A 27,943-nucleotide genomic window follows, 5' to 3' on the forward strand; every position below is an offset into this window, starting at 1 on the left:
TTTACAAAAAATGCAAAATGCATTGGGAAATACTGGACTTGATTAGAAGTCAAGGGAGAGAAATTATGGCCAAAGCCAAAATTTTCAAAACAGAAGAAATACCAACAGCTTTTTATTCAGGGTCTGATTTTCTACTTAAGGATTATTTATTTCTCTGCTTTAAAAAAATACTAAGTTTGTGGTATCCCTTGGAATTTTTGCTGTTATTTAGCCATTACTGATCATTAGCATCAGCATCATAGACTCATAGTTTTCATAGAATTCCAGAGCTAAGTGGGGGTCTTAAGTATTGTTTAGTCTCCCTCTCACTGGATCCTTGAATCACATTCAACATCACTGGCAAGTAGTCGTGCCACCTCTACCAAGACAGTTCCAGTGACCAGGAGCTCATCCACCCTTGTTCCATGTTAGGATTCTTAGATCATTGAATAGCTTTTCAAAACATTTGCTTAAAATATGTCTTTTTATCACTTTGTTTCATTGGTTATAACTCTGAGTCACATAGAATAAACAGATATAAGCATCCAAGTGAGACAAAGTTGTAGGTGTAGAGAAGCAAAAAGTAAATAAATCATAAGAAGGAAGGTAACAAGGCACATGAACAGTTTTGTGCACCACACCTTTAAAAAACAACAATTAATTTTGGAAGAGTTTAGAAGTGACCAACAGAAGATGTGTGGGTTTAAAAATGGATTCTAACAAGAAGCCTCTGAGAACCTGGTGTAGAAGTTGCTGCTGGGGAAAAGGCCTGTGGGACCTGAGGATTTGGGATGGAAAGGAGATTTGCTTTTTTATTTTTTTAAGTTAGAGTACAGTGGCATAATTATGGCTCACTGCAGCCTCAACCTCTTGGGCTGAAGATCCTCCCACCTCAGCCTCTCAAGTAGCTGGGACTACAGGTACATACACACCACTATGCCTGACTAATTAAAAAAATATATTTTTTTCTAGAGACGGAGGTCTTGCTATGTTTACTAAGCTGGTCTCAAACTCCTGGACTTGCACCTCAACCTCCCAAAATGCTGGGATTACAGGTGTGAGCCACTGTGCTTGGCCTGCTTTTTCTTTTATACACTTTTTACTTTTTTATTCCTTGCCATGTATATATATTTATTAGTCAGAGACAAAATGATCCAATCCTATCAGTATATGTGGTTCTTCCCTGTCCCCACCCACACTGCTCATTGCTCCTTACATGGCTGTTACATTTTATCCTTCAGGTGTCAACTTAAATGGTTACCTCATCAGAGAGGCATTGATGATCATCTTTTAAAAATGGGTTTATGGCTCCACACCATTATTTCTTATGCTGTTGCCCAGTTCATTTTCTTTTTATAATTATAGGATCTATAATTATGTATATATTTGCTTTTATTCATTGTCTGCTTCATGGTGACTCCCTGACATTTTATTACTTCATACTCAGCTTCTAGTATAATATCTGGCATAGGGTAATGAAGAATAAATGTGTTTTAGTGAACGAGTTAATACAGAAGGTTCAGAGTAAATTCTTGCATACAGTTATATCTAAGAAGATAACTGGAGATGTCTACAGTGAGACCAGAATAGAGAAAGGAGATTAAAAGTTAAGCAAGTGGAATTTAGAAAATGTTTATAGGGTTCTATGTAATAGACAATTAAGCATTAGACTCAATTTTAAAGAAAATTGTTGAATAATTATTTCTATAGTCCCTTAAAAATAGTATTTTTTCCTAATTTGGGATATATAAATTACGGTTTGATCTAAAGGAAAGAAAATATACCAAGTTCTCCATTAGTATTTTGTGATAAATGTGATAAACTTTGATCATATTCCCCAAAAATCATTATGATCCAAATTAGAATGGTTTGTTTTTCTTGACATATTTTACAAATAATTAATTTTAATTTTTAATTTTGTTTCATCACATGAGATGTCAGATACTTCTTTATCAAATTCTGCTACGCCCAGGTTCAGTGCATCCTCCATGACAAAATTACCTCAACAAGCCGGAAATGCAGTTCTAGTAAGAAGAAGCACTTCTTTGTTTTTCTTTTAAATTTTGCCCAAGTGCTTAAACTTTCAATGATTGTTATTTTTTATCTCAAATGTAGGACCATTTTCAAGAAAGAAAACTACAAAATCTGTCACCAGAGATTGAGAAGCTATGCTTTACTTGCTCTGAAAAAAAAAAAAAAAAACAAATTCTTCAAATTATAAAAAGGTGGATTTTTTTAATTAGAAACAGTGAATGTAAAAAGGAAGTTGATTTCAGGTAAGAACTCTTTAAAGACACTTTAAGATTGTGTCAATAAAAAACTTTTTACAAAGAAATTCGGCATTCCTTTTTCCTTGGTTCATTTTAAAGATTAGAGCCTGAATATTTTATTTATTAAAGACGTTAAAATTTTCAAGCCTCAGTGAGCTAAGCTCCTTAAGATGTTTCAAACATCATATACCTCAGTTCTTAAAAACCCATATATTTAATGCTGTTTATTCAAACATTATATTGACTTGATAAACTTACTTCTACTGATTTGAATACAGTATGTTAATTTTGTAAAGTGTAAAGTCATTGAAATCTAGATGAGATCAGCTAATTTTTCAAAACTTGAAGTTGTATTTTAGTTAACCAGTTATTTCACAATCAACAGGTTCAATGAAAATGTCAGATTAAATCTCATTGGTTGCCCCACTGCTGGCCATTTTAGAAAAGGAAACTGTGTTGCAGTTTCTGTCTCCTTGAAGAGTCAAAAGATTTGAGACCTGTTCACAGTGTTTTGTTTTTATTTGTTTAAGACTAGTCAAGTGAAGCAGTGGGAGTGCAGAAGAAACAAAGAAATTTGTAACTAGTTGTGATCAATTAGTTGTAAACACCACTTCCCTTGGACCAGGCTGTTCACATATTTATTAAATGACATAACTTTTCAATATGTTTAAAGAAATAACTTTACAGTTCCTACCATTTGCAGTTTATGAAGTCTAATTTCCCCCAACAGACTTCCTACAGAGTTATGCATACTGAAGTTTATTTGATACATTACTTCACAGAAATCTTCATTTATTTTATTGTATTATTTATTGTGTATTTTAAAATAAATTGTTAAAAAATAGTTATTTTTACTTTTTCTTCTTTCTCCCAATATGTATCATCCTGATGATGAAGCTGATGAAATGAAGTCTTTATTGGGAATATTTGATGGTATTTTCTAAAACAAACAAATACTTTTTATATTAATAAGAGAAAGAATAAAGACACCTAATCACAAAGCACGCTTTTTATTTTTAAAAGGTAGTTCATAATTATTCAGAGTTTTTTCTCCTGAATTTGATTAGCTTTGTTCACCTTTTGCAACAAAATATATGGACCGATTTATTTTCCTATTATATTGTAAATTCTTGAAAAGCTCTTTTACAGTGGCTTTGTTTCAGTAAGCCCTTCAGTTAAGGGCTTATTGCACTTAGAAATAAGTTGCACTTAGAAATAATTATTTGGTTATTAATTGGATTTTGACAAGAACCAATGTAAAATTTTATTTTTATGTTTTCTTAAGAAGAAAAATATTCTATGAAAGCAAAATAATGCTAACTTAATGAATCTGCTTACTGTATGGATTAATCACTAATATTATTCCCATGTATTTTGTTTTACTAAAGATTTTTAAGAATCCAAGGCTATTTGAACCTACTGTTGTCTAACTTTGAGCAACAGTAAATGAAATATTAATCAGTATAGATTGTTGTTTTCATTTAGCTTGTTTTTCAATGTCGTGAATTCTAAAACTTTGTTATGTTGACTTTTACTGTAGTAAAAAGATTTTATATTTTTTCCAATGAATTACATTTCAAATTCATTTATTGATAAGTATTATATAGGTACCCTAAGCAATGTTTATTATCAAAATTTTAATAGGTACCATGAGAAGTTGAAGCCCACTTAAGAATTTTTAGAAAATATTTTTTTCTTTTTTAAAAAACTTATTTTAGATTCAGTGTTATCTGTGCAGGAGTGTTACATAGATAAACTCGTATCATGGGGATTTGTTGTACAGATTATTTCATGACCCAGGTACTAGGCCTAGTACCCAATAGTTATTTTTCCTGATCCTCTCCCTCCTTCCACTGTCCACCCTCAGGTAGGCCCCAGTGTCTGTTGATCCCTTCTTTGTGTCCATGAGTTCTCATCATTTAGCCTCTACTTATAAGTGAGAACATGCTATATTTGGTTTTCTGTTCCTTTGTTAGTTTACTAAGGCTTCCAGCTCCATCCATGTTCCTGCAAAAGACATGATCTTATTCTTTATTATGGCCGTATATGTAAAACATTTTCTTTATCCAGTCTACCATTGATGAGCATTTAGGTGGATTCCATGTCTTTGTTATTGTGAATAGTGCTGTGATGACCATAAGTGTGCATGTGTCTTTATGGTAGAATGATTTTTATTCCTTTGGCTATATACCCTATGATGGGGTTGCTGAGTCAAATGGTGGTTCTGTTTTTAGCTCTTTGAGGAATCACCACACTGCTTTCCACAATATTTGAACTAATTTACACTCCCACTAACAGTGTGTGTGTTCCCTTTTCTCTGCAACCTTGCGGCATCTATTATGTTTTAACTTTTTAATAACAGCCATTCTGACTGGTGTGAGATGATATCTCATTGTAGTTTTGATTGCCATTTCTCTAATGATCAGTGATATTGAGCTTTTTAATATATATATGCTTGTTGGCCTCATATACGTCTCCTTTTGAAACATGTTTGTTCATGTCCTTTGCCCACATTTTAATGAGGTTTTTTTTTTTTTCTTTGTAAATCTAAGTTCCTTAAGATGCTGGATATTAGACCTTTGTACAGATGCATAGTTTGCAATTTTTCCCATTCTGTAGGTTATTTCTTTACTCTGTTGATAATTTCTTTTGCTGTGCAGAAGTTCTTAAGTTTAATTAGATCCCATTTGTCAGTTTTTCCTTTTGTTGACATTGCTTTTGGCATCATTGTCATGAAACCTTTGCCCATTCCTATATTCCAAATGGTATTGCCTAGGTTGTGTTCCAGGGTTTTTATATTTTTGCATTTTACATTTAAGTCTTTAATCCATCTTGAATTGGTTTTTGTATATGGTGTATGAAAAGGGTCCAGTTCAGTCTTCCGCATACAGCTTACCAGTTATCCTAGCACCACTTATTGAATAGGAAGGGAGTCCTTTCCCCATTGTTTGTTTTTGACAGCTTTGTCAAAGATCAGATGGTTGTAGGTGTGCAGCCTTATTTCTGGGCTCTGTGTTCTGTTCCATTGGTCTATGTGTCTGTTTTTGTACCAATACCATGCTGTTTTGGTTGTTGTTGCCCTGAGTACAGTTTGAAGTTGGGTAATGTGAGACTTCCAGCTTTGTTCTTTTTGCTTAGGATTGCCTTGGCTATTTGGGCTCTTTTTTGGTTCCGTATGAATTTTAAAATAGTTTTTCTAGTTCTGTGAAGAATGTCATTCATAGTTTGATAGGAGTAGCATTTAATGTATAAATTGCTTTGGGCAGTATGGCCATTTTAATGATGTTCATTATTCTTATCCATGAGGATGGAATGTTTTCCCATTTATTTGTGTCATTTGTGATTTCTGTGAGTAGTGTTTTGTAATTCTTTTTGTAGATCTCTTCAACCTACTTGGTTAGCTGTATTCCTAGGTATTTTATTCTTTTTGTAGCAATTGTGAATGGGATTGTGTTCCTGATTTGGCCCTTGGCTTGGCTGTTGTTGGTGTATAAAAATGCTAGTTATTTGTGTAGATTGATTTTGTATCCTGAAACTTTGCTGAAGTTGTTTATCAGCTGAAGGGGCTTTTGGGCCAAGACTATGGGGTTTTCTAGATATAGGATCAGGTCATCTGCAAACAAGGATAGTTTGTCTTTCTCTCTTCCTACTTGGATGCCCTTTATTTCTTTCTCCTGCCTGATTGCTCTGACCAGGACTTCCAATACTATGTTGAACAGGAGTAGTGAGAGAGGGCATCCTCATCTTGTACGGGTTTTCAAAGGGAACATTTCCAGCTTTTCCCCATTCATTGATGTTGGCTGTGGGTCTGTCACAGATGGCTCTTATTATTTTGAGGTATATTCCTTCAGTACCTAGTTTATTGAGAGTTTTTTTTTTTTAAACATGAATGAATGTTGAATTTTATCAAGAGCCTTTTCTTCATCTATTTAGAAAATTATGTGGTTTTTGTCCTTAGTTCTGTTTATGTGATGAATCACATTTATTGATTTGCATATATTGAACCAGCCTTCCATCCAGGGAGGAAGCCTACTTGATCATAGTGTATTAACTTTTTGATGTGCTGCTGGATTTGGCTTGCAAGTATTTTGTTGAGGGTTTTTGCATCAATGTTCATCAAAGATATTGGCCTGAAGTTTCCTTTTTTGTTGTCTCTTCCAGGTTTTGGAATCAGGATGATATGGGCCTCATAAAATGAGTTGATGGGGAGTCCCTCTTCCTTGATTTTTTGGAATAGTTTCAGTAGGAATGATATCTGCTCTTCTTTGTACATCTGGTAGAATTTGTCTGTGTGGTCCTGGTTTTTTTTTTGTTTTTTGGATGGTAGGCTTTTTTTTCTTTTTTTCTTTTTTCTTTTTTTTTTTTTTTTGAGACAGAGTCTTGCTCTTGTTGCCCAGGCTGGAGTGCAGTGGCGCGGTCTCAGCTCACTACAGGTGCGCGCCACCACGCCCAGCTAATTCTTGTATTTTTAGTAGAGACGCGGTTTCACCATGTTGGCCAGGATGGTCTCAATCTCTTGACCTTGTGATCTGCCTGCCTCGGCCTCCCAAAGTATCTGGATTATAGGCATGAGCCACTGTGCCCGGCTGCTTGGCAGGCTTTTTATTATTGACTCAATTTTGGAGTTCATTACTGGTCTGCTCAGGGAATCAATTTCTTCCTCATTCAGTCTTGAGAGGGCGTATGTGTCCAGGAATTTATCCATCTCTTCAAGGTTTTCTAGTTTGTGTGCATAGAGATGTTCATAGTAGTTTCTGATGCTTACTTTTTTATTTTTTTATTTTTTTGAGATGGAGTCTCACTCTGTTGCCCAGGCTGGAGTGCAGTGGCAATTTCAGCTCACTGCAATCTCCGCCTCCCAAATTCATGCCATTCTCCTGCCTCAGCTTCCTGAGTAGCTGGGACTATAGGCACCTGCACACACCCAGCTAATTTTCTGTATTTTTAGTAGAGACAGGGGTTCACTGTGTTAACCAGGGTGATCTCAATCTCCTGACCTCGTGATCTGCCCGCCTTGGCCTCCCAAAGTGCTGGGATTACAGGTGTGAGCCACTGCGCCTGGCCTCTGATGCTTATTTTTGTTTCTGTCAGGTCAGTGGTTACATCCCCTTTGTCATTTCTAATTGTGTTTATTTGAATTGTCTCCCTTTTTTCTTTATTAGTCTACTAGCAGATTATCTTACTAATTTTTTAAAATAACCAGCTCCTAGATTCATTGATCTTTTGAATGGTTTGTGCTTTGCTCTTGCTTCTCTAATTTTTTTCAGTTATGATGTTAAGTTGTTAATTTGAGATCTAACTTAACTGATATAGGCATTTAGTGCTATGTATTTCCCTCTTAACCACAGCCTTAGCTGTGTCCCAGAGATTCTTCTGTTTTTATCTTTGTTCTCATTAGTTTCAAAGAACCTCTTGACTTCTGCCTTAATTTCATTATTTACCCAAAGTCATTCAGGAGCAGGTGGTTTAATTTCCATGTAATTGCATGGTTTTGAGTGATTGTTTTAGTCTTGACTTCTATTGTTATTGCACTGTGGTCCAAGAGTGTGTTTTGTATGATTTCAGTTCTTTTGCATTTGCTGAGGATCATTTTATGTCCGATTGTGTGGTCAGTTTTAGAGTAGGTGCCATGTGGCAAGGAGAATATATTGTCTGTTGTTTTGGGATGGAGAGTTCTGTAGAGGTTTATTAGATCTATTTGGTCCAATGTTGAGTTCAGGTCCTAAATATCTTTGTTAATTTTCTGCCTCAGTGTTCTGTCTCATACTGTCAGTGGAGTGTTGAAGTTTCCAGCTGTTACTGTGTGGGAGTCTAAGTCTCTTTGTAGGTCTCTAAGAACATGCTTTATGAATTTGGGTGCTCCTGTGTTGGGTGCATATATATTTAGGACAGTTAGGTCTTCTTGTTGGATTGAACCCTTTACCATTATGTAATGCCCTTCTTTGTCTTTTTAAATCTTTGTTGGTTTAAAGTCTATTTTGTCTGAAATTAGGGTTATAACCTCTACTTTTTTCTTATTTCCATTTGCATGGTGATTTTTCTCCATCCCTTTATTTTGAGCCTGTGGGTGTCATTGTGGGTGAGATGGGTCTCCATTAGGTCTTGCTTTTTTTTATCCAGCTTGCCATTTTGCCTTTTTTTTTTTTTTTTTTTTTTAGACAGATTTTCACTCTGTCACTCAGGCTGGCTGGAGTATGGTGGCACAATCTCGGCTCACTGCAACCTCCACATCCCAGTTTCAAGCAATTTTCATGTCTCAAGCTCCTGAGTAGCTGGGATTACAGGCATGTGCCACCATGCCCAGCTAATTGTTGGTATTTTTAGTAGAGATGGGCTTCACTGTGTTGGCCAGGCTGGTCTCAAACTCCTGGCCTTAGTGATCTGCCCACTTCAGCTTCCCAAAATGCTGGGATTACAGGCATGAGCCACCATGCCCAGCCTCTTTGTCTTTTAAATGGGGGCATTTAGCCTATTTACATTCAAGGTTAGTATTGATATGTGTGGATTTGATCTTGTAATTGTGTTGTTAGCTGGTTATTATGCTGACTTGTTTATGTGGTTGCTTTATAGTGTCACAGTAGTCTGTGTACTTAAGTGTGTTTTTGTATTGGCTGGTAATGGTTTTTCCTTTCCATATTTAGTGCTTCTTTCAAGATCTCTTGTAAGGTGGGTCTTTTGGTAATGAACTCCTTCAGCATTTGCTTATCTGAAAAGGATTTTATTTCTCCTTTGCTTAGTAAGCTTAGTTTGGCTGGATTTGAAATGCTTGGTTGAAGTTTTTTCTTTAAGAATGTTGAATATAGGCCCCCAATCTCTTCCGGCTTATAGCGTTTCAGCTGAGTAGTCTGCTGTTAGCGTGATAGGGTTCCCTTTGTAGGTGGCTTGCCCTTTCCCTCTGGCTACCTTTAACATTCTTTCTTTCATTTTGACCTTGGGAAGTCTGATGATTATGTGTCTTGGGGACTATTTTCTTGTGTAGAATCTTGCAGGGATTCTCTGTATTTCCTAAATTTGACTGTTGGCTTCTCTAGCAAGGTTGGGGAATTTTCATGGATGATATCCTGAAATAAATTTCCCGGTCATTTGCTTTCTCTCTGTCCCTTTGAGGGATGCCAGTGATTTGTAGATTTGGTCTCTTTTCATAGTCCCTTATTTCTTGGAAGCTTTGTTAATTCCTTTTCATTCTTTTTTCTTTATTTTTGTATGACTTATTTCAGAAAGCCAGTCTTCAAGTTCTGAGATTCTTTCCTCAGCCTGGTCTTTTCTGCCGTTATTACTTGTGATTGCATTGTGAAATTCTTGTAGGGTGAGTTCTATCGGATCAGTTAGGTACTTTTTTATACGAGCTATTTCATCTGTCAGCTCCTCTATCCTTTTATTGTGTTTCTTAGTTTCCTTGGATTGAGTTTTGCCATTCTCCTGAATCTCAATAACCTTTGTTCCTATCTGTATTCTAAATTCTATTTCTGTCATTTCAGCTAACTCAGCCTGATTAAGAATGCTTGTTGGAGAACTAGTGTGGTCATTTGGAGGACACAGACACTCTGACCATTTGAGTTGCTGGAGTTCTTGCATTGGTTCTTTCTCAACTCTGTATGTGGGGGTTTCTTTAACTGTTGTGTAGATTGAGTACAGTCAATAGATCTGTTTTCTAGATGTTTTCACAAGGCCAAGGCTTTTTGCATGGTCTTTTTTGTAGCTGACTTCTTGTCTTTGGCTTCACAGTGGGTATGTTAGCAAGGTATTTTTGGTGTTGAAGCTTTGGTGTGATCCAGTAGGTGGTGCTTAGGGGTAGTGGTCAGTTGGTAGGTAGGCTGTTGCTCAGTTGTGTGGCTCCCCTATATTTCTGCAGTTGCAGCTGTGCTCCCTCTCAATGCTCTGAAAGTATGTGCTCCTCTCCCACTTGAGTACTGGCTGGAGATTGTGGCTTGGCCCTCTCCCAGGCTGCCCACCACAGCTCTGGGGTGATCTCAGGGTTTATGTTTCCTCCTCAACTTGGAAGCAGCAGAGGAAGGGACCTTCGTAGTAGTTGTGACCAAGTATCTTTTGCTTGTTTCCTGTAGGCTCCACCCCCAGAGAGATGAAGGTCAGCAATTGCTCAGTGCAATCAGCCCAGGATGGGGGGGTTCTATGCTATGGGCCCAAGCCAGGGGTTCCCTGCCTGGTGATGAGCAGAGGATGTGGATGGGGTCCATAGGAGACAGACTGGCCTCCTCTCCTTCAGTTGACTGCAACTTATTGGAGGTGTGCATAAGTAACTTAGAGTCTTCATTAGTCTGAGGGTAGCAGGGGTAGTACCACTGCAGAGGCAATGGCAGAGAGGCTTTTGGTTGGCTCTGCCTCCGAGAAATGTGGAGTGTGGAGCTGCTGTTACTGGAGTGTTCAGCCAGTGGGGTGGGATAGCTGCACTGCTGGCATGAGCTTAGGGCTCTGCTTGTTGAGGAGCAAGGGATTGAGGGCTCACCAAGAGGAGAGGCTGGTATTTGTTCCATATGGTGCCTGTGGTGTGCTATAAACTTGGGTGTATCCCTCAGGCTGTTTCTTCCCAGAACACTGGCAGCAGGGAAGGAACTGCTGCTGTAGCAGTGGCAGAAGGGCTTTAGGATGCCTCTGGGAGCCTCTCCTCAGGGAAACTTTGGGTCACTACCAGTGGGTATGCTCAGCCATGGATGAAGTGACTGTTCTGTGGTTATGAGCCAAGGACCCTGCCTGGTAAGGAGTGGGGTGGGGGCAGGGTTCCTAGAGAAGAAGGACTGCACTCCTCTCCATATAGTGACTGTGGTATATTGGAGGTGCCAGCATAGTGACTAGGCCGTTTGTTCCTTTCCCAGCCTGAGGGCTCTTAAGGTGGTACCACTACAACTGTAGTGATGGAGTTTGACTCTGGGATTTCCTCCTCAGAGAAATGCTGGGCTGCTTATGCCTCTAATTGTAGTGATCAGGCAGGGGCATGGTGGTGGTACACTAGAGTCCCAGGTTGGGAGGCCCTGCCCAGTGAAGAGAAATGAGGACCAGGACCTGCATGGAGAACAATCTGGCTACTTTTCCATGAGTTGATTGCTCTGTCCTGGGAATTCAGACCAGCCCCTGCTCCCCACAGATTCTGCAGAGCCCAGAGACAGCAAGGGTGAGAGCTGTGAGAGAGCAAACGTGGCAACCCGTCCCTCCCACTAGAAGCTCTGTCCAGGGAGTTGCAGAACTGCTACTGGCTCAATAGCCCCAGCTGGAGAACCTGCCCAGCGAGGATATACAGGATTAGGGACCCACATGACAAACAGTCTGGCCGGTTTTCTGTGGGACTGCGGCAGCATGCTGGGGGTCTGCTCCAGTACCTAGTCACCTTGGATTTTCCAGTACCTGAAGCTATCCACAGTGAAGTCTGCAAAACAACAAAGATGGTGGCCTGCCCCTTCTTCTGGGAGCTTGCTGTGTCCCAGGGAGGTATGGACCTGTTGCCGGTCCAAACACACCTGTAGGAGGTGGCTGGAGACCCCAGTTGGGAGGTCCTGCCCAGTGGGGAAGAACAGGATTAGGGATCCACTTAAGAAAGCAGTCTGCCTATGTTTTCATAGAGTAGCTGTGCTATGCTTGGGGTCTGTTCCATCCCCCAGTTGCCTCAGACTGCCCAAAGCCCAAAGGCAAGAATGGCGAAATCTATCAAACAGCAAAGATGGCAGCCCACACCACCCTCTGTGACCTCTATCCCAGAGAAGTTTGAAATCGGTGGGTTGGAAAACACCAGTGGGGGTAACTAGAGACCCCAGGCGGGAGATTCTACCCAGTGAAGAGAAATGGGATCTGGGATCCATGTGAATAAGCAATTTGACTGCTTTTCCATATAGCTTCTGGGCTGTGCCAGGGGACCACTGCAGTCCCTAGTCAACTGGGACTCCCTAGAGCCCAAAGGCAACAATGGCTAAGGCTGTGAAATAACAGATATGGTGGCCTGTCTCTGCCCTTGGGAGCTCCATCTCAGGGAGCTGTAATGCTGCTACTAGTGGCTGGCTTGTTTCCTAAGCCAGTGGGTCTTATCCTGAAAAATTCCATGGAAACAAGGCCTGCAAACTGTCACTTCCTAGGGACATGTATAGGGGTCTAACCTGCTTTGCTGGAGTTGCAACTGCTTTTGCTAGGAAGCCTGGGTATCTAAGGCTGCTGGGGCTGTGTGTGTGCCTGAGTGGTTGCTCTGCCACGATTCCATGTAGCTCTGTGTATCAGACTGAATGCCTTGATGGAGTGGGTCTGTGAGAGGGACTCCTGACCCAATAGTTGCAAAGATTCGTGGGAGAAGCGTGGGTCCCGGGGGTTGCTCACTCACTCACCACTTCCCTGGGCCGAGGAAGCTCTCCTGGCTCCATGTCACTCCTGGGTGGGCAGTCATCCTGCCTTGCTTTTCTCCATTCTCCATGGGTCAGGTTGTTTCCTCGATGAGTTTCCAATGCATGTATTTGGATGTTTCCATTGAAGGTGCTGTATTTACTCACCTGTTCCATTTCTCTTCATGAGAGTGGCATACACTAGCTACTTCTATTCAGTCATGTTGGCCAACTCTGTATCAATATTTTTTTCTTTAAGCATAAAAACCTTGGAGATAAGAGAAGTAAAGAAGAGAGACTTCCACGTGAAATTTTTATTGTTATTATTGGTAAACATTTATGAGGCATCATATGAATTAAACTTAGATAAAAAGCTTAAAAAAAAACCTAAGACTCTGTTCCTGTGTTGAATAATAAGGGCAATCAGTCTCTTTATTTTAGTCCTCTTTACAACTGGTGTGTTTCTGCATCTGAATCAATCACGCTAAAACCTTTAAAGGTTCTTAAACACCATTAAAATGAGAAATTGGTGCACTACGTTCTGCTCATCTCACATACATAGATGTTGACACTAAAGAAATAGCAATTTAATTCAGCATGACTTATTGTGATCTGCTAAGTGAAAAGCACTGTACTTGCTACTGTAAAGGATGAAAACACTGTTTCTTTTCTTGTGGAGCTTAGTTTACATTCTGGTAGAGAAGTTAAGATACGTAATAAAGTAATAATAAAATATAGAGTACATCACAGCAATACCCAGAAACTATTTGCTAAAGAGATTAATATGGCTAGAAGGGAACCTGGTACTAATCATCAGGACAATGGGAGAACGACCCTGAAGGCATTTTAGAGATCTTTGAGGCTGCTCCCCACATCACAGTCTTAGAATGTTAGGATCTTGAGGGCAGCAAGGGCTTGCTACCTTGAGCCTAGGTAGGGTAGGCTAGGGTCTCTCTGCTCTCTGCATTCAGGAGCAGGACTCCTCAGCCAGTGGTGGCTTAACTGCCTCAGGTACAGCTCAGCTTGTTCCTCCAAATGGTACAAACTGTAAACCTTGGCAGCACTACATCTTCATTCAAACAGGCCCAGATGTGGCTCATGCTCAAACTACAGAAGGTACAAACTAAGCCTTGGCAGTTCCATGTGCAGAATGCAAGAACTATGGAGGTGTGACTTCCTCCACTTAAATATCTGTGGGTGATTGAAAAGCCTAGGGGCCTAGGTAGTGATTTGTCACAGGGGTGCAACCACTGCTGAGTTCTCTTACTAGGGTAATGCTTAGTAGAGCCACAAGGGCTGGGCCACCCTTGGGACCCCAGAATTGTAGAGTCACCGGCAGGTGGTAATGCCTGCCTGGGAAAGTTACAGGCATCAGACTCCAGCCCATGAGAGCAGCCATGTGGGTTGCACCAGCAAAGCCATGGGGGCAGGGCTGCCTGAGGCCTTCGGGGCTCCTCCTCCAACCCTAGTGTGCGTGGAGTTTAGGGAGATTATTCTCCAACTTTAAAATTTAATGGCTAACCTGCTAGGTTTTGAACTTGCTTTGGACCTGTTACTCCTTTCTTCTTTCTTTCTTCTTGCCTATTTCTCCCTTTTGGAATGGGAATGTGTACCCTATGCCTGTCCCACCATTGTATCTGGGAAATAGATAACTTGTTTTGATTTCACAATTTCCCAGATGAGACTTTGGGCTTTGGACTTTTAGGTTGGTGCAGGACAAGTTAAGATTTGGGAGATTTGGGGGATGGGAAGATTTTGCATTGTAAGAAGGACATGAGTTTGGGGAGTGAGGAGCAGAATGCTGTGGTTTCTTCCGACCAAAACTCATGTTGAGGCTTGGTCCCCAATGTGGCGATGTTGAGGAGAAAGTAAAAGCATGGAAAAGAAAGGTGATTAGGTTGTTAAGAGAAATTAATGCCATTCTCAAAGGAGTAGTTCTAACTCTGTAGGTCTGGTTAGTTACTGCGAGGCCAGGTGGTTATGTAAAGTGAGGCTGCCTCTCATGTTTTGTCTCCTTGCACTTGCCTGCTTCCCCTTCTGCTTCTTTGGCATATTATTGATTTGTTTTATGCGACCACTGGAGCAGGCGCCAGAGATGAGGCAAGTAGGCAAGGTAAAAAAAACTTTATTAGCTAGCCAATGTGAAGGAGGAAAGGGCAAGGTTCACTGGTCTCCTGCGGTGGAGGCCGAGGAAGTCGCTCCAGCATTCTCGGGCGAGGTTCCTAGGTCCGCATATGAAGAGGGGCGGAGGAAGTTCACGGCGATGTCTTCCGGGAGCGGCCTTTTATGGATGGGGCTTGAGGTGGGCAGGACAGGGGCGGGGGTAAGGGCATCTTCATAGGCGTGGCTGGGTAAGTTTCGATTTCTTTGTTTTGACGTCACAATGCGCAGGCACAGACAATCAGTGTTTTTCCCGGGTGCAGGAAAGTCGCTGATGAAGAACCCGGAACTGTACCATCTTGTTTACCTTCTTTACCTTCTTCCATCTTGTCCTTTCTCCCTCACTCGAACAGTCCAACCTCTTATTAATTATAAGAATTAGGGGCGTCATTATCTGTCTGGCTGCTTCCTGCTGTTAGGGGGCATAGTTAGGGTCCGAGGTTGGCAGTTGGGTGTAGGGATGCAGGAGCATTTGGTTGAAGGTGACTCGGGTGATCTCTTGGACCTTGGCTCTTAGAAATTTGATTAGAATGGGAGCAAAGCACATTATTAAACATAGGATTAAAATGGGTAAAAGAAATGGGAGCATCTGTTGTATTATTGGGAGGAACCATAAGGACGGTCCAGGAGAGAGAGGGGTATTATAGTTCCTTAACTCTGTCTTGATTCTTTTGAGGGTCTGGATGTTAGTGTCAACTAATCCTGATTCGTTAATGTAACAACAGCACTCTTCTCGTAAGAAAAGGCATGTCCCTCCTTTTTCAGCAGTAAGAAGATCTAATGCCCATCTGTTTTGGGCTGCAACTTGGGCTATTGAGGTGATTTGTCTCTGTAATGATTCTAAGCTTTCAGCAGATGCCTCTATTGCTTCTTGTATTTGGCGAGTGAGGGATTGGGTGGACTGTATGGAATGGGCCAGGGCTCCGGTTCCGAGGCCTGATGCCACTAGAGAGGAGGCCAAGGAGATTCCGATGACTAGAGGAAGGAAGACTGCCCGTTTTTGGAGATTATTAGGAGGAGAGTTAAATTGTAAAGTGAGTTCAGCCACTTCTGCTTTGCTATATAGGGTTAAGCTACATACTAGGGACACTGGGACGCAGAGGGATTGGCTGATGGATGTATGGTTAAGGACCGTGAAGAGGGTTTGATTGCACCAGAAATAACCTCCAACGGGAGCTGTCTGGGTCCTACTAGGCTATTGCGTGTAATTACACCAGGAGGAGTTTGGGGAAGAGTAGCAGAAAGGAAGGATTGGATTTTCCGGGTTTTGGTATAGTGGGACCTGGAATAAGAACGGTTTTTGGGGGGTGCCGGTAGAGTCAGTTGTAGCCTTGAAAGCAGTGGGTAAGGGGACTGCCACTAAGGGGTCTCTTTCAAGGGCTGCACAGAGGAAACAGTGGGAGACATCTGTTATGTTAGCTGCCTGTGTTAGGTTTAGCCCTTGACGGACAAGCTTTAACCATGAGAAGGGGTCTTTATTGGAGGAATGTAGTTGATCTTGTAGGGTCTGTTCTTGTGATTATATGGCTAAGGTTAAATTTTGTAGGACTTGTATATTTTTAGGGAGGGATTTTTGTTGGACAAGTGTCCTTTTTATTAAGAGGGTGGCAGTTGGATATGAGTCCCAAACGCTATCTCCGTAAAGCCCTCCTGTTACTCCGTCTGCCCATCGGGGGTCCCAGGGGTCCTTTATATTTAGATGATATAGGGAGTTTCCAGCGTGTTTTCCATTGATTTTTTCATTGTAAGTGAAAAGATACTAACTGCTTAACTTGTTGTTCTCTGTATTATACAGCATTGAGTGGTGTATTTTGCAATATTTGTATGGGCATCCTAGGTTGGTTTGTTGCCAATAGTTTTTACAATTGTATTCTGTCTGGTCATGTAGGAAGCAGAGGGACAGCTGAGCCCATCTATCTTTGGTGGACGTTAGGGAGAAGTTTATAGAAAGAGCAGATTGACAGCCTTGAGGTGAGCAGTCTGCAGTGCCTTGTAGTTCTGAATGTTGTTTGTTGTTATCTGACCAAGTTTCAACTATAGAGAATCTCCATATGAACACAGGGTTACTGACTATGAGTGTAGAGCACCAGAATAGTAAGGAAAGTACAAAGTAGGACCTCATCTTCACTATAGTTGTAAAGGTCCCCTTGCCACTGGAGGTGTTATATCAAAGTAAGGAGACGAGAGAACCACTGGTTGGGGCTTGGGTCTGGAAGGAGATCTGAGTCTGGGATTATATAGGAGAATTCAATTATATGTGTGTACAGGATGTGTAGGAATTCAGTAAATAGTTGCATGTATATGTTAAAAGAGCTTATTTAGCTAGAGGCGGGGGGGGTTAGGGGGTGATTTGGGTGACTGTTTATGAGTTATCTTCTGAAGGAGCTTTTTTTAGGTGAGTGATATGTACCCAGTGGGTAAGGCCTAACAGTTTGGCCGCTGTATGTGTGGATAAGAGGACAATGTAGGGTCCTTTCACCTGGGTTGGAGGTCTTTAGCCTGGATATTTTTCAAGTATACTTGGTCACCTGGATTAAGGACAGTATGCGGATTGCAGGAGTCGGTAGGAGGAGGGTGTGCTAGCTCTGCGTGTTGTCGTAGGAGTTGTCTCAGGAGGGTTAAGTATGGGAGATAGTTTGCTAGTGGCGAGGGAAGAGTGGGTATTTGTTGTAAGGTCAGTGGCCATCCCTAAACTAGTTTGAATGGACTAAGACCTGTTGGACTCCTCGGGGCCGCCTGTAGTCGGGTTAGGGCTAGGGGTAACAGAGTGACCCATGACTGTCGAGTCTCAAGCGACAGTTTGGTGAGTTGTTGTTTGATTAATCCGTTGGCCTTTTCTATTTTACCTGAGGATTAGGGTCTATAAGGGATGTGAAGCTTCCAGGTTATGTGTAGGAGAGCTGCCACTTGCTGGACAACTTTGGAGATGAAGGCTGGGCTGTTGTCAGACTGGAGTGTGAGTGGGAGACCAAACCTGGGGATGATATATTCAGTGAGTATGGAAGCAACTATATTAGCAGTTTCTCCTGTAGTTGGATAAGCCTCTATCCATCCGGAAAAGGTGTCAATAAGGGTTAGGAGATATCTGAATTTTTTATGTTTTGGCACATGTGTATAATCGATTTGCCAATCTTCGCCTGGCTGGTGTCCTCTGAGTTGGTGACTCGGGTGGGGGTTGTGTAGTGCGCCTTGAGGATTTGATTTAAGGCAGGTAGAACACTGTTGACTGATTTTGGTTAGGTACTTCATGAGTGTGGGGCAGTGGACGAGGGGGCTTAAGAGGTTATGTAGAGCCTTAGGTCCTATGTGTAAGGAGTTATGTATGTCCTTTAAGACGGTGTAAAGTTGTGTCTTAGGGATAACTAATTTATTATTAATGTAAATCCAATTGTCTGTGGCTACTCTGGCTGTTGAATCTTGTAATAGTTGGTTTTCTCTTCCTGGGTGTAATTAGGGGTATATTGGGGAGAAAGAAAACAAACAGAAGGAAGTGTAGGGGTGGAGAATCTGGCAGCCGATTTGGCAGTGGTGTCAGCAAAATTGTTGCCAGCTGCCACCGGGTTAGATGGAGTCTGATGACCTTTATAGTGTATGATGGCTGCTTTGGAAGGTGCTGATAAAGTGTCTAGCAGTTTAAGTATTTGCTTTTTGTTGATTATGGGGGTACCATAGGAGGTTAGGAACCCTCTTTCTTTCCAGATGACAGAATGGGTGTGTGCAATTAAGAAGGCATACTTAGAATCTGTGTATAAGTTTACTGTTTTTCCTCTAGATAGGAGGAGAGCCCTAGTTAGTGCGATAAGCTCCGCCTGCTGTGATGTTGTTCCTTGTGGTAAAGGCTTAGCTTCTAGGACAGTGGATGATGTAACTACCACGTATCCTGCCTGTCTGTTTCCTTGAGAATTTATAAAAGAACTGCCATCCACAAATAGGGTTAACTGTGGGCTCTCCAAGGGTTGGTCATGTAAATGTAAGTGACTAGCTGGTTGGGCCTCTAAAAGTTCTGGACAGGAGTGTTCAGTATGGGGTTGTTTGAGAGGGTTGGGGAGTAAGGTTGCTGGATTTAGAGAGGAGCAGACTCCTAGGGCAATGTTAGAGTCTTCTATGAACAAGAGGTGGAAAAGTTGGAGCCTGGACGGGGTTAGGTGGCTAATACTTTTGTGGGCAATAAGGTCTTGAAGACTTATTGCAATAAGGTCTTGAAGACAATAAGAGAAGACTGTTAGATTACAGCCTCTAATGAGTTTTTTTGCTTCTTGAGTTAAACAGGCAGCTCCAGCCAGAGCCCGAAGGCAAGGCTGCTACCCTTGTACAGTAGGATCTAGTTGTTTGGATAGATAAGCTATAGGGTGGTGAGTAGGACCTACAGGTTGGACTAAGACTCCTACGGCTACCTTTTGTTTTTCATCAATGTATAGGTGAAAAGGTCGTTTGAAATCTGGTAGTGAAAGTGTTGGTTGTGTAAGGAGGCAGCGCTTGAGATGTGTAAAGTACCGGCAAACAAGTTTTGGGTTTGACAGGGGTCCTTCGGGGGTCTCTTTGATGGCAGCATATAGGGGTTTGGCTAACATTGAGAAATTGGGGATCCAGTGTCTAAAGAACCTGACTAGCCCTAGAAAAGATTGAATCTCTTTGGCATTCTGGGGTGGGGACAGGTTTTGGATGAGCTTTAACCGCTCGGTGGTTAATGAGCAGGTTGTGGGTGTGATTTCAATACCTAGATATATAACACATTGTTGGGAGACTTGAGCTTTGTGTTTTGATACTCAGTAACCTTTGGATCCTAAGTGGTTAAGGAGGATGGCTGAGTCTAACAAAGAGTCTTGTTTAGTAGGACCACAGAGGAGGAGATCATCTACATACTGGAGGACTTTGCTGCTGGTGAGGGGGCAGGAGGCTAGATCTGCTGCAAGGGCCTGCCCAAAGAAATGGGGGCTATCTCAGAACCCTTGGGGAAGCACTGTCCATGTCAGTTGGGTGGAGACATGGGTATCCGGGTCTTCCCAGGTGAAAGCAAAAAGAAACTGGCAGTTAGGGTGTAAGGGGATGGTGAAAAATGCATCTTTTAAATCAAGAACAGTAAAATAGGTCGTGTCAGATGGGATATATGAGAGGAGGGTGTAAGGATTTGGAACTACTGGGTGAGTGGGGTGGACAGCCTCATTTATGAAGCGGTCTTGGACTAACCGGAAAGTTCCGTCTGACTTTCTTACTGGTAGGATTGGGGTATTACAAGGAGAGAGTGGGGATGAGGATGTGTTGACTGAGCAGCCTATTAATGATAGATTTGAGTCCTCGTAGGTGTTGTGGAGAAAGGGAGAATTGTGGGCAAGCCGGAAACTGAGAGGGATCTTTAAGTTTTATAAGGACTAGTGGGTGGTGACTTGCTACTATGGGAAAAGAAGTATCCCACACTTGAGGGTCTACTGGAATAGGGAATGCGGGGAAATGGTTAGTAGAATGGTTGGAGTCGTTTGGGGTAGTTAGAACTAAAAGTAGATGACAGGCTGGATGGGGAAGGCTGATGGGAAGTGAGATACAGGCCTTCAGTTGACTTAAGACATCTCGGCCTAGGAGCGGAGTGGGACATGAGGGGATAATGAGGAACGAGTGCACAAAATAGTTGTTGGCCAGGCAGCAATTAAGAGGTGGTGTTTTTCGAGGGCTGGACGGGGAGCCATCGACTCCTACAAAGAGATATTGGAGGGGAGGCTAGGCCCTTAGAAAGACAGCAAAACAGAGTAGGTAGCCCCGGTGTCTATTAAAAAATTAATTGTCTTACCCGCTACCAGGAGAGTTACCCATGGCTCGGCGAGGGTGATAGGGGTCCCCAAGTCCCGGCACCTTCAGTCGTCATCCAGCTGTAAGAGCTGGAAGGAGCTCCCAGGGTCCTGAGAAGGGGCATCACGTTAAGACCTTATGTCCGTTTTCAGGGTGGGGCAATCTGACTTCCAGTGCCCTTCTTCATGGCATGCTGGACAGGGAGTCATTGGTGGATGAGGACTAGGACACTTGCTGGCCCAGTGGCCAGAAGTCCCACACTTGTAGCATGGCTGCGTTGGACCAGACGGCTGGGGATTTTGGGGACATCTATCAGCCCAATGCCCAGGGGCTCCACATTTATAGCAGGCCCCTTTCAAGGACTTTGGGGTCTTGCAAGCTTTACTCTCCTGCTTTGGGTTAAGACTAGGCTGCAGGGCAGCAACTAAAGCTTGGGTTTGGAGCTGCACTTTCTGCTTTAGACGGGCCTGTCGTTGGGCCTCAGCCGCTTCTTCTCTGGAGTTATAGACCTTGAAGGCCAACTTGACTAGACCTTGGATAGGAGTTTGATGTCCATCCTCTGCCTTTTAGAGTTTTTTCCAAATATCTGGGGCTGATTGGGAGATGAAATAGGATGCTAAGATGGTTGCCTCAGCTGGGGAGGATGGGTGTAATCGAGTGTACTATATTAAAGCTTCTGTTAGTCTGTTTAAAAAGGTGGCTGGGTTCTCATCTGGACCTTGAATGATTTCTTTTAGTTTGTTAAAATTAATTACTTTATTTGAAGCCGCCTGCATGCCAGCCAGAAGACATTGAGTCATTATGTCTCATCTTCGGCGACCCGGCTGGCCTACTTGATAGTCCCATTCTGGGTCCACAGATGGGACTGCCTGTTCCCCTACTGGGATAGCAGCATCTGTTAAATGCAGTTGGTCGGCGTGCTGCCTGGCAGCCGCTAGGATGCACTCTCGGTCCTCTGGGTTTAGAGTAGAGGTAAGAATAACATGAAGGTCATGCCAGGTTAGATCGTAGGCCTGGCAAAGGTACCTAAATTCTTTGGTGTAAACTGTAGGATTGGCAGAAAAATCTCCTAAACGTTTTTCAATTTTTGAAAGGTCTGCTAGTGAGAAGGGAACATGAACTCTAACCACGCCTTCTGCTCCTGCCACCTCACACAAGGGCGCTAAAACTGCAGGGGGGATGGATAGGGTGGGAGTAGGGGCGGGGGCCGTTAGGCAATCTTTAGAGCAGGTATGGGAGGATATAGGTGAACTAAGGTGGCTAGGTGGAAGTGCCAAGGGGATGGAGGGAGGGGCAGCCTCAACAATGGTAGGCGGGACGGAGGTGGAGGGCAGAACTACAGCGGAAGCGGGAGGGGAAGGTGGAGCAGAAGCGGGAGGGGGAGGTGGAGTATACGGCAGAAGTGGAAGTGGGGGGGAAGCTGACGCGGGGGGCCTAGAGTAGGAATTTCTGAGGTCTTCAGGCGAGTCAGACAGGAAGGATGACTCTTCATTTTCTGACTTTGCTTGGTCCGCGCCTTTAGCCAACATGACTTGGGCCAAGGAACATTGGCTACACAAGTGTGGTCGAGAATGCAAGTCCCAAAATCCTTGTATATATTTAATTTCGGACCACTTGCCTAGGCGTGGGCAGAAACTGCCAAGATCGAGTAGAATATTGTGGTCTAGAGTGCCCTCAGGTGGCCACTGAGATTGATTGTCTAATTTATATTGGGGCCACGCCACAGTGGAGAGGAAAAGAAGTCGCTTCCATTTAAGATCTTGTTCTAATTGTAAAGTTTTGAGATTGGCCAGAAGACACCCTAAAGGGGTGTTTCTTGGTATTTTGGATTGGGGATTTCCCATTGCCTTCCTCTCGCGGTAGGCGGTAGGCGGCAGCCGAACTCTATCTGGCTCCAAAGCGTCCTTTAGAGCCACCAGAGACGGGGAGGCTCCTGGAGCCGGAATGGAGAATACCTCCAGGCAGACATCTCCGTCCTGGATGGGTCTCCCGTGGATTGGAATGGAGGGTCCTTTGGGCAGATGTTTCCGCCTTTGGGAACCTCCTTGTGGGTCACCTCGTGACCAAAGAGAAAGCCTTGGGCCTGCGCAGGACTTCTGGCCAAGGAGTATGAGAGGGAGGCAAGAGGTACTCACCCCTAGGAGATTTGGAGATGTGGAAAGCGATGTCTAGGTCCTGGTCCGACCGCGGCGTGGAAAGAGGAGGAGGCTCCTTGGCCTGGGGGCCTTGAGGAGGGGTCTCCTCCCGGGTTTTGGCACCACCTGATTTGTTTTATGCGACCACTGGAGCCGGAGCCAGAGATAAGGCAAGTAGGCAAGGTAAAAAAAACCTTATTAGCTAGCCAATGTGAAGGAGGAAAGGGCGAGGTTCACCAGTCTCCTGCAGTGGAGGCCGAGGAAGTTGCTCCGGCGTTCTCGGGCGAGGTTCCTAGGTCCGCATATGAAGAGGGGCCGAGGAAGTTCACGCCGATGTCTTCCGGGAGTGGCCTTTTATGGATGGGGCTTGAGGTGGGCAGGACAGGGGCGGGGGTAAGGGCGTCTTCATAGATGTGGCTGGGTAAGTTTCGATTTCTTTGTTTTGACGTCACAATGCACAGGTGCAGACAATCGGTGTTTTTCCCGGGCACAGGAAAGTCGCTGATGAAGAACCCAGAACTGAGCCATCTTGTTTACCTTCTTTACCTTCTTCCATCTTGTCCTTTCTCCCTCACCCGAACAATTATGATGAAGCATGAGGCCCTTACCAGAAGCCAGCCAGAAGTGGTTAACTGATCTTATACCTCCCAGCCTCCAGAATCACGAGCTGAAATAGACTATCTCTTTCCTTTACAAATTACCCAGCCACAGGTATTCTATTATAGCAGCAGGAAACAGACTAAGACAATCTCCTAAGTAATCAAAATGAATAGAAAATTAACAGCATTATTGTAGACATGCCAAACTTTTTGCAAGTGTTTAACTGGAAAATTATATGTATATTAAATATATGTAACTCAAAAAAACCCTGTTATATATACTAACCACTTAAGTCCAATCACTGGCTATTCTTTTCATGAAATGAATAATAACTGTAAGTTTTCCTATTCATAAGTTTTAAATATATTGGATTTATTTATTCATATAGGATAAACCATAGAATGGAGCTTTTCATAAAACTCACTGTTGAGTTAAATTTTTTCAAAAGGTTTCCCAATTAAAAAGTTCCTCAATAGGCTATATTTTCTTATCTTATTGGCATAATGGCACCTACCACATAGATACATGGTGAGAACTTACTAAGCCACTGCATAGAGATTTCTTAGTTTAGATGTAGATACGTAGTATGTGTTCAATACATAGTAGATGTTTGTACACCCCAAACCATCCTTAACAGCACTTTAAATAATCCATTGCAAAAGGGGGAAATAGTACAATGTCCATTTGTATTATTTCACTTGCATTAGAACTTGACAGATGAAATCTTGACTTTCCACAGATGTATAATTCATAAAAAAAATTTATCCCAGACTGCCCTCCTTTATATACTTCCTTGTGCTTTCAGGCAGACCCCCTCTCTTTATCTCTTCCTCACCAACACTATTAGTTGGTTTATGGTCAGAGCATACAAATATATTTTATTTTTACCTTAAGTAAAATATAATTAGTAAATAAATATCCTGCAAATTCTATTATAATACATTCTAAAGCCAAATTGAAATGATTACAGAATTATTCACTATTTTAAGTTTTGGCACAATTTACCCCTTACTAGAGTCATTCAGAGTCTCTTTACCATGACCCTATTTCTAGAAAACATTCTCATCAAGCACAGTAGGGAACCGTTCTTTGAGGACCCTTAGCCTATGGGTCACATGGATAATATTACTTATGGCATGCTAGCTAATAACAGGTGTGTATATTTAAGAATTTTTTTTGTGTGGGAATAGAGTAGGCACCAGTGAGGAGGAAGTAAAAGCATGGAAAAGTAACTAAGCTAAGAATTAAGCTAAGTAAGTAAGCTAAGAATTTCAGTCTGGGTTTTGAATAGGTAGCAGAACAAAACAAAAATGAAAACCCTGACACTTCTTACCTTTGTCATTTCAACTCCTGGCTGCCCATAGTTAAGGGCCTTGCCACTCAATCTGAAGACTAGTAACATGGAAAACCCCTGGGAGCTGGCTAGAAGCTCAGCATCTCAGACCACACCCTAGGCTTTCTGAGTAAGAATCTGCATTTTAACAAGATCCCCAGGTGATGATATACACATCAAAGTGTAAGAAGCACTTGTTTAAGGTGGAAAGGAAAGGAAAGAGGCACTATCAGAATTTTAAGAGAATCCATTCCAGGAGACGATATAAGAGTAACGATGATTACTTGGTTTTCTGCACATATATTTCCTATTTTAAATATAATATAATATAGCTCTTGTTTAATTGCCTTTCAGTATAGGCTGTTCCTCCACCAACTGTGTAACTTATCTTTATAATTCCCATGCATCAACTGGGTATTCTTTTTATGTAGCTTGAGAGGCACTTAGATGCTCTTTAAAGTTGTTATAATTAACATAATAAAAGCAGATAATTCAAAAGAACAATCTTTGTTTCAATTTGGAAACCTTTCCGTAAACTAACATATGCCTTAAAAATCCATACATATTTTAGCAAAACAAAATGGAAACAACAAACAAAAAACCTGGTAATATTCTATTCTGAAAGATTTAGAAAAATCTGCAGAAAGCTGCACTTGCATATTATGTGTTGTAGCTATAAAATTTTTACTTTAAAAAGGAATTAAAGTTAAGCTGATAGCATTTTGCCTGAAGTACCTCCTTACAACAGCAGATGGCTTCAATTCTTTAGAAAGTATGTACATAATAAAGTCTTTTTTTTAAGTTTCTATATTGATCAGTTGGGAAACTTAAACCTTTTACCATTTAGAAACTAGAAAAGTAATTTTAAAGCTAAAATGGTTTTACTACAATTTTTTACATGACTGATTTACTCTGTGTTTTTTTAAATTTCTGTGATTTTATTCTTTCTGTTATCTAACATGTTTTTAAACAAGGGAAATAATTGAATGGTACAATGAAAGAATCTTAGAGATTCTAGTTCAAAATTTCAGCTTATGGAAGGGAAAACAGCCTCTCAGAATATTAAATGCCTTGCCCGTAGTTTCTCTGCAAGTAATTTGTGGAACCAGAACTGGAACCCAGGTTGGTTTATTTCTTTTCCTACTTCAATTCCTAATGTTGAGGGTTATAGCTCAACGCTCACTTTTTTAAACTTTTTATCTTTTGTTCAGAAATGTAAAATATACTTTACTGTCTTCTTCCTTAAATGTGTTAAGGAACTCTTATCTGCTATGAACTTATAATAATCCAATTCTAAACACATTTTTACCCATAATTATTGCTACACTTACACTTTTGAAACATAGTGGACATACTATATAAAGTATGTGACAGAGTAGAACGGTCTTGTATGCATTACTGTTTGAAAACAGCCAACTATCTTATTGTTTTTTCATTTAATGGTGATTGAAGAGTTGCTATCTCTTACCCATTGTATCATGAAGAAGTCCCAGAAGGATTAATATGGCCACATGGTATTTCAAGGGGGCTTGTTGATGACCAAGGTAACAGTGATCAAAATGCAATACAAATATATGGGCCTTTGAAATTATCAGGAGCTTTAAAAATTAATATCACCACCATCAAATTATATTACCAGATATCTCTGTTTTCATGTTTTCTCTAGATTCTTCAGAAGATTTACTGTGTCTAAACTTCTTAAGGAGATAACATGCAGACATGGTCAAATTTTACAAAAAAGGAAAGCTACACATTCTTTTAGATAGTAGATTATAAAAAGAGGATGGAGTAAATTTGAAGAGTAACAGGAAGTCACTGAGGAACAGATTGACCAGCAGACTGTAGAAGGAGATAAAGAGGCAAGGATAGGAACTGAAAGCACTGAGAAATCCCCCTCTCGCAAGCTGATGTTAGAACCACCTGCATGCATGTAATGGGTATAGTTGATATTTGCAATTTGGGCTAAAAGGAATTATAAAATCCAGCACTTTTTAATAATAGATGAAGAAATTCATGTTTTTAACTAGAAGAAAATATTTTACTTGGAAAACTTTATTTTTGATAATCAAAGTATTTTGCTTATATGTATTTAAAATGTAGTTTTAGATAAAAAGAAAAAACAGATATCCCTCCCTATTTTGATGTATTTTGAGATATTAATCAGTATTTTTGGTTGTTTTGTTTATTTTTTTCCCTATGACTTTACTTATTGAAGCAGCTAGACTATTAACTAGACATTCCTTTTGGAAGAGTTTTCAAATCTTTGATTTTTAAAAATTTTAAAAGCCAAGATTCAGCCTCGAGACAAAAGAATTAGAAAAACACCTGACAGGTCAAAGCCAGTTTTTCCTGTCCCCAAGACTGAAGACTCTCTGGACTTGTGGAAAAGGAGAGAAGTCAGAGGAAAAGAAAAGAGCCTAGATGCTGGGTACCTGAAAATGGACCTGTACCCAGCTTTCTCCTGGATTGATACTGAAGCGGGGGGGTGGGGGAGGTGAGATACAAGTTTAAGGGATAGTAGAACATCTCCCTCTGCATAATTTTGGGGAATTCAAGAACAGAAGGAACATCATTTTTTTCTATTTAATCTGGAGTTCACCCTATGTTCACCCTATGCTAGAGTTCACCCCCAGAGTTCACCCTGTGCTAACCCAGGAACAATATAGTAGAGATGGCAATATGATACATTAGACTTACAAAGGGGGGCTGAAATAGCCTCACAGAGTACCTTTGTGCCCCAGCATAATGGTCAGAAGAGCAGCAGATCTTTTCCCATAAGACAGAGGCTAGTAGAGAGATGGGGTAGGAACTTTTAGTGTCTCATTAATTTTATCACTCTCCCAAAAGTTACAGTAAGGGAGGAAACCACCCCTCATATTGTTTTATGCCCAATTTCTGCCTCCAAAGAAAGAAGAAGTAAAAACTAAAAGGCAGAAATTAAATCCACAGGCAGACAGTCCAGCGCCACACCCTGGGCCTGGTAGTTAAAGACTGACCCCTGATCTAATCGGTTATGTTATCTATAGATTACAGACATTGTATAGAAAAGCACTGTGAAAATCCCTGTCCTGTTCTGTTCCATTCTAATTATCGGTGTGTGCAGCCCCCAGTCATATACCGGCTGCTTGCTCAATCATTATGACCCTCTCATGTGGAACCCCTTAGAGTTGTGAGCCCTCAAAAGGGACAGGAATTGCTCACTCGGGGAGCTCAGTTGTTGGAGATGTGAGTCTTGCTGAAGCTTCCGGCTGAATAAAACCTTACCTTCTTTAACTCGGTGTCTCAGGGATTTTGTCTATGGCTTGTCCTGCTACATTTCTTGGTTCCCTGACCAGGAAGCGAGGTGATTAACAGATGGTCGAGGCAGCC

The 27,943-nt window shown here is 41.6% G+C and overlaps 1 protein-coding gene and 1 long non-coding RNA gene across 2 annotated transcripts; one reads left to right on the forward strand and one right to left on the reverse strand.

Annotated features, from left to right (window-relative positions):
* The first annotated feature begins 164 nt into the window (after window positions 1-164).
* On the forward strand, window positions 165-23,534 carry LOC139355343 (probable ATP-dependent DNA helicase HFM1). Its single transcript, XM_071080918.1, has 3 exons — window positions 165-2,006; window positions 2,095-2,255; window positions 23,103-23,534. The coding sequence occupies exons 1-3, from the start codon at window positions 1,914-1,916 to the stop codon at window positions 23,275-23,277; spliced, it is 429 nt and encodes a 142-aa protein (XP_070937019.1). The 5' UTR covers window positions 165-1,913; the 3' UTR covers window positions 23,278-23,534.
* Window positions 14,679-23,142, reverse strand: LOC139359040 (uncharacterized). The gene is made up of 3 exons (XR_011614570.1): window positions 22,642-23,142; window positions 20,508-20,616; window positions 14,679-15,230 (listed from the first exon to the last, which is right to left on the reverse strand). It is a non-coding gene; the product is annotated as an uncharacterized lncRNA (long non-coding RNA).
* Window positions 23,535-27,943: the final 4,409 nt, after the last annotated feature.

This window comes from Macaca nemestrina, chromosome 1, assembly GCF_043159975.1.
Source record: "Macaca nemestrina isolate mMacNem1 chromosome 1, mMacNem.hap1, whole genome shotgun sequence".
NCBI lineage: Eukaryota > Metazoa > Chordata > Mammalia > Primates > Cercopithecidae > Macaca > Macaca nemestrina.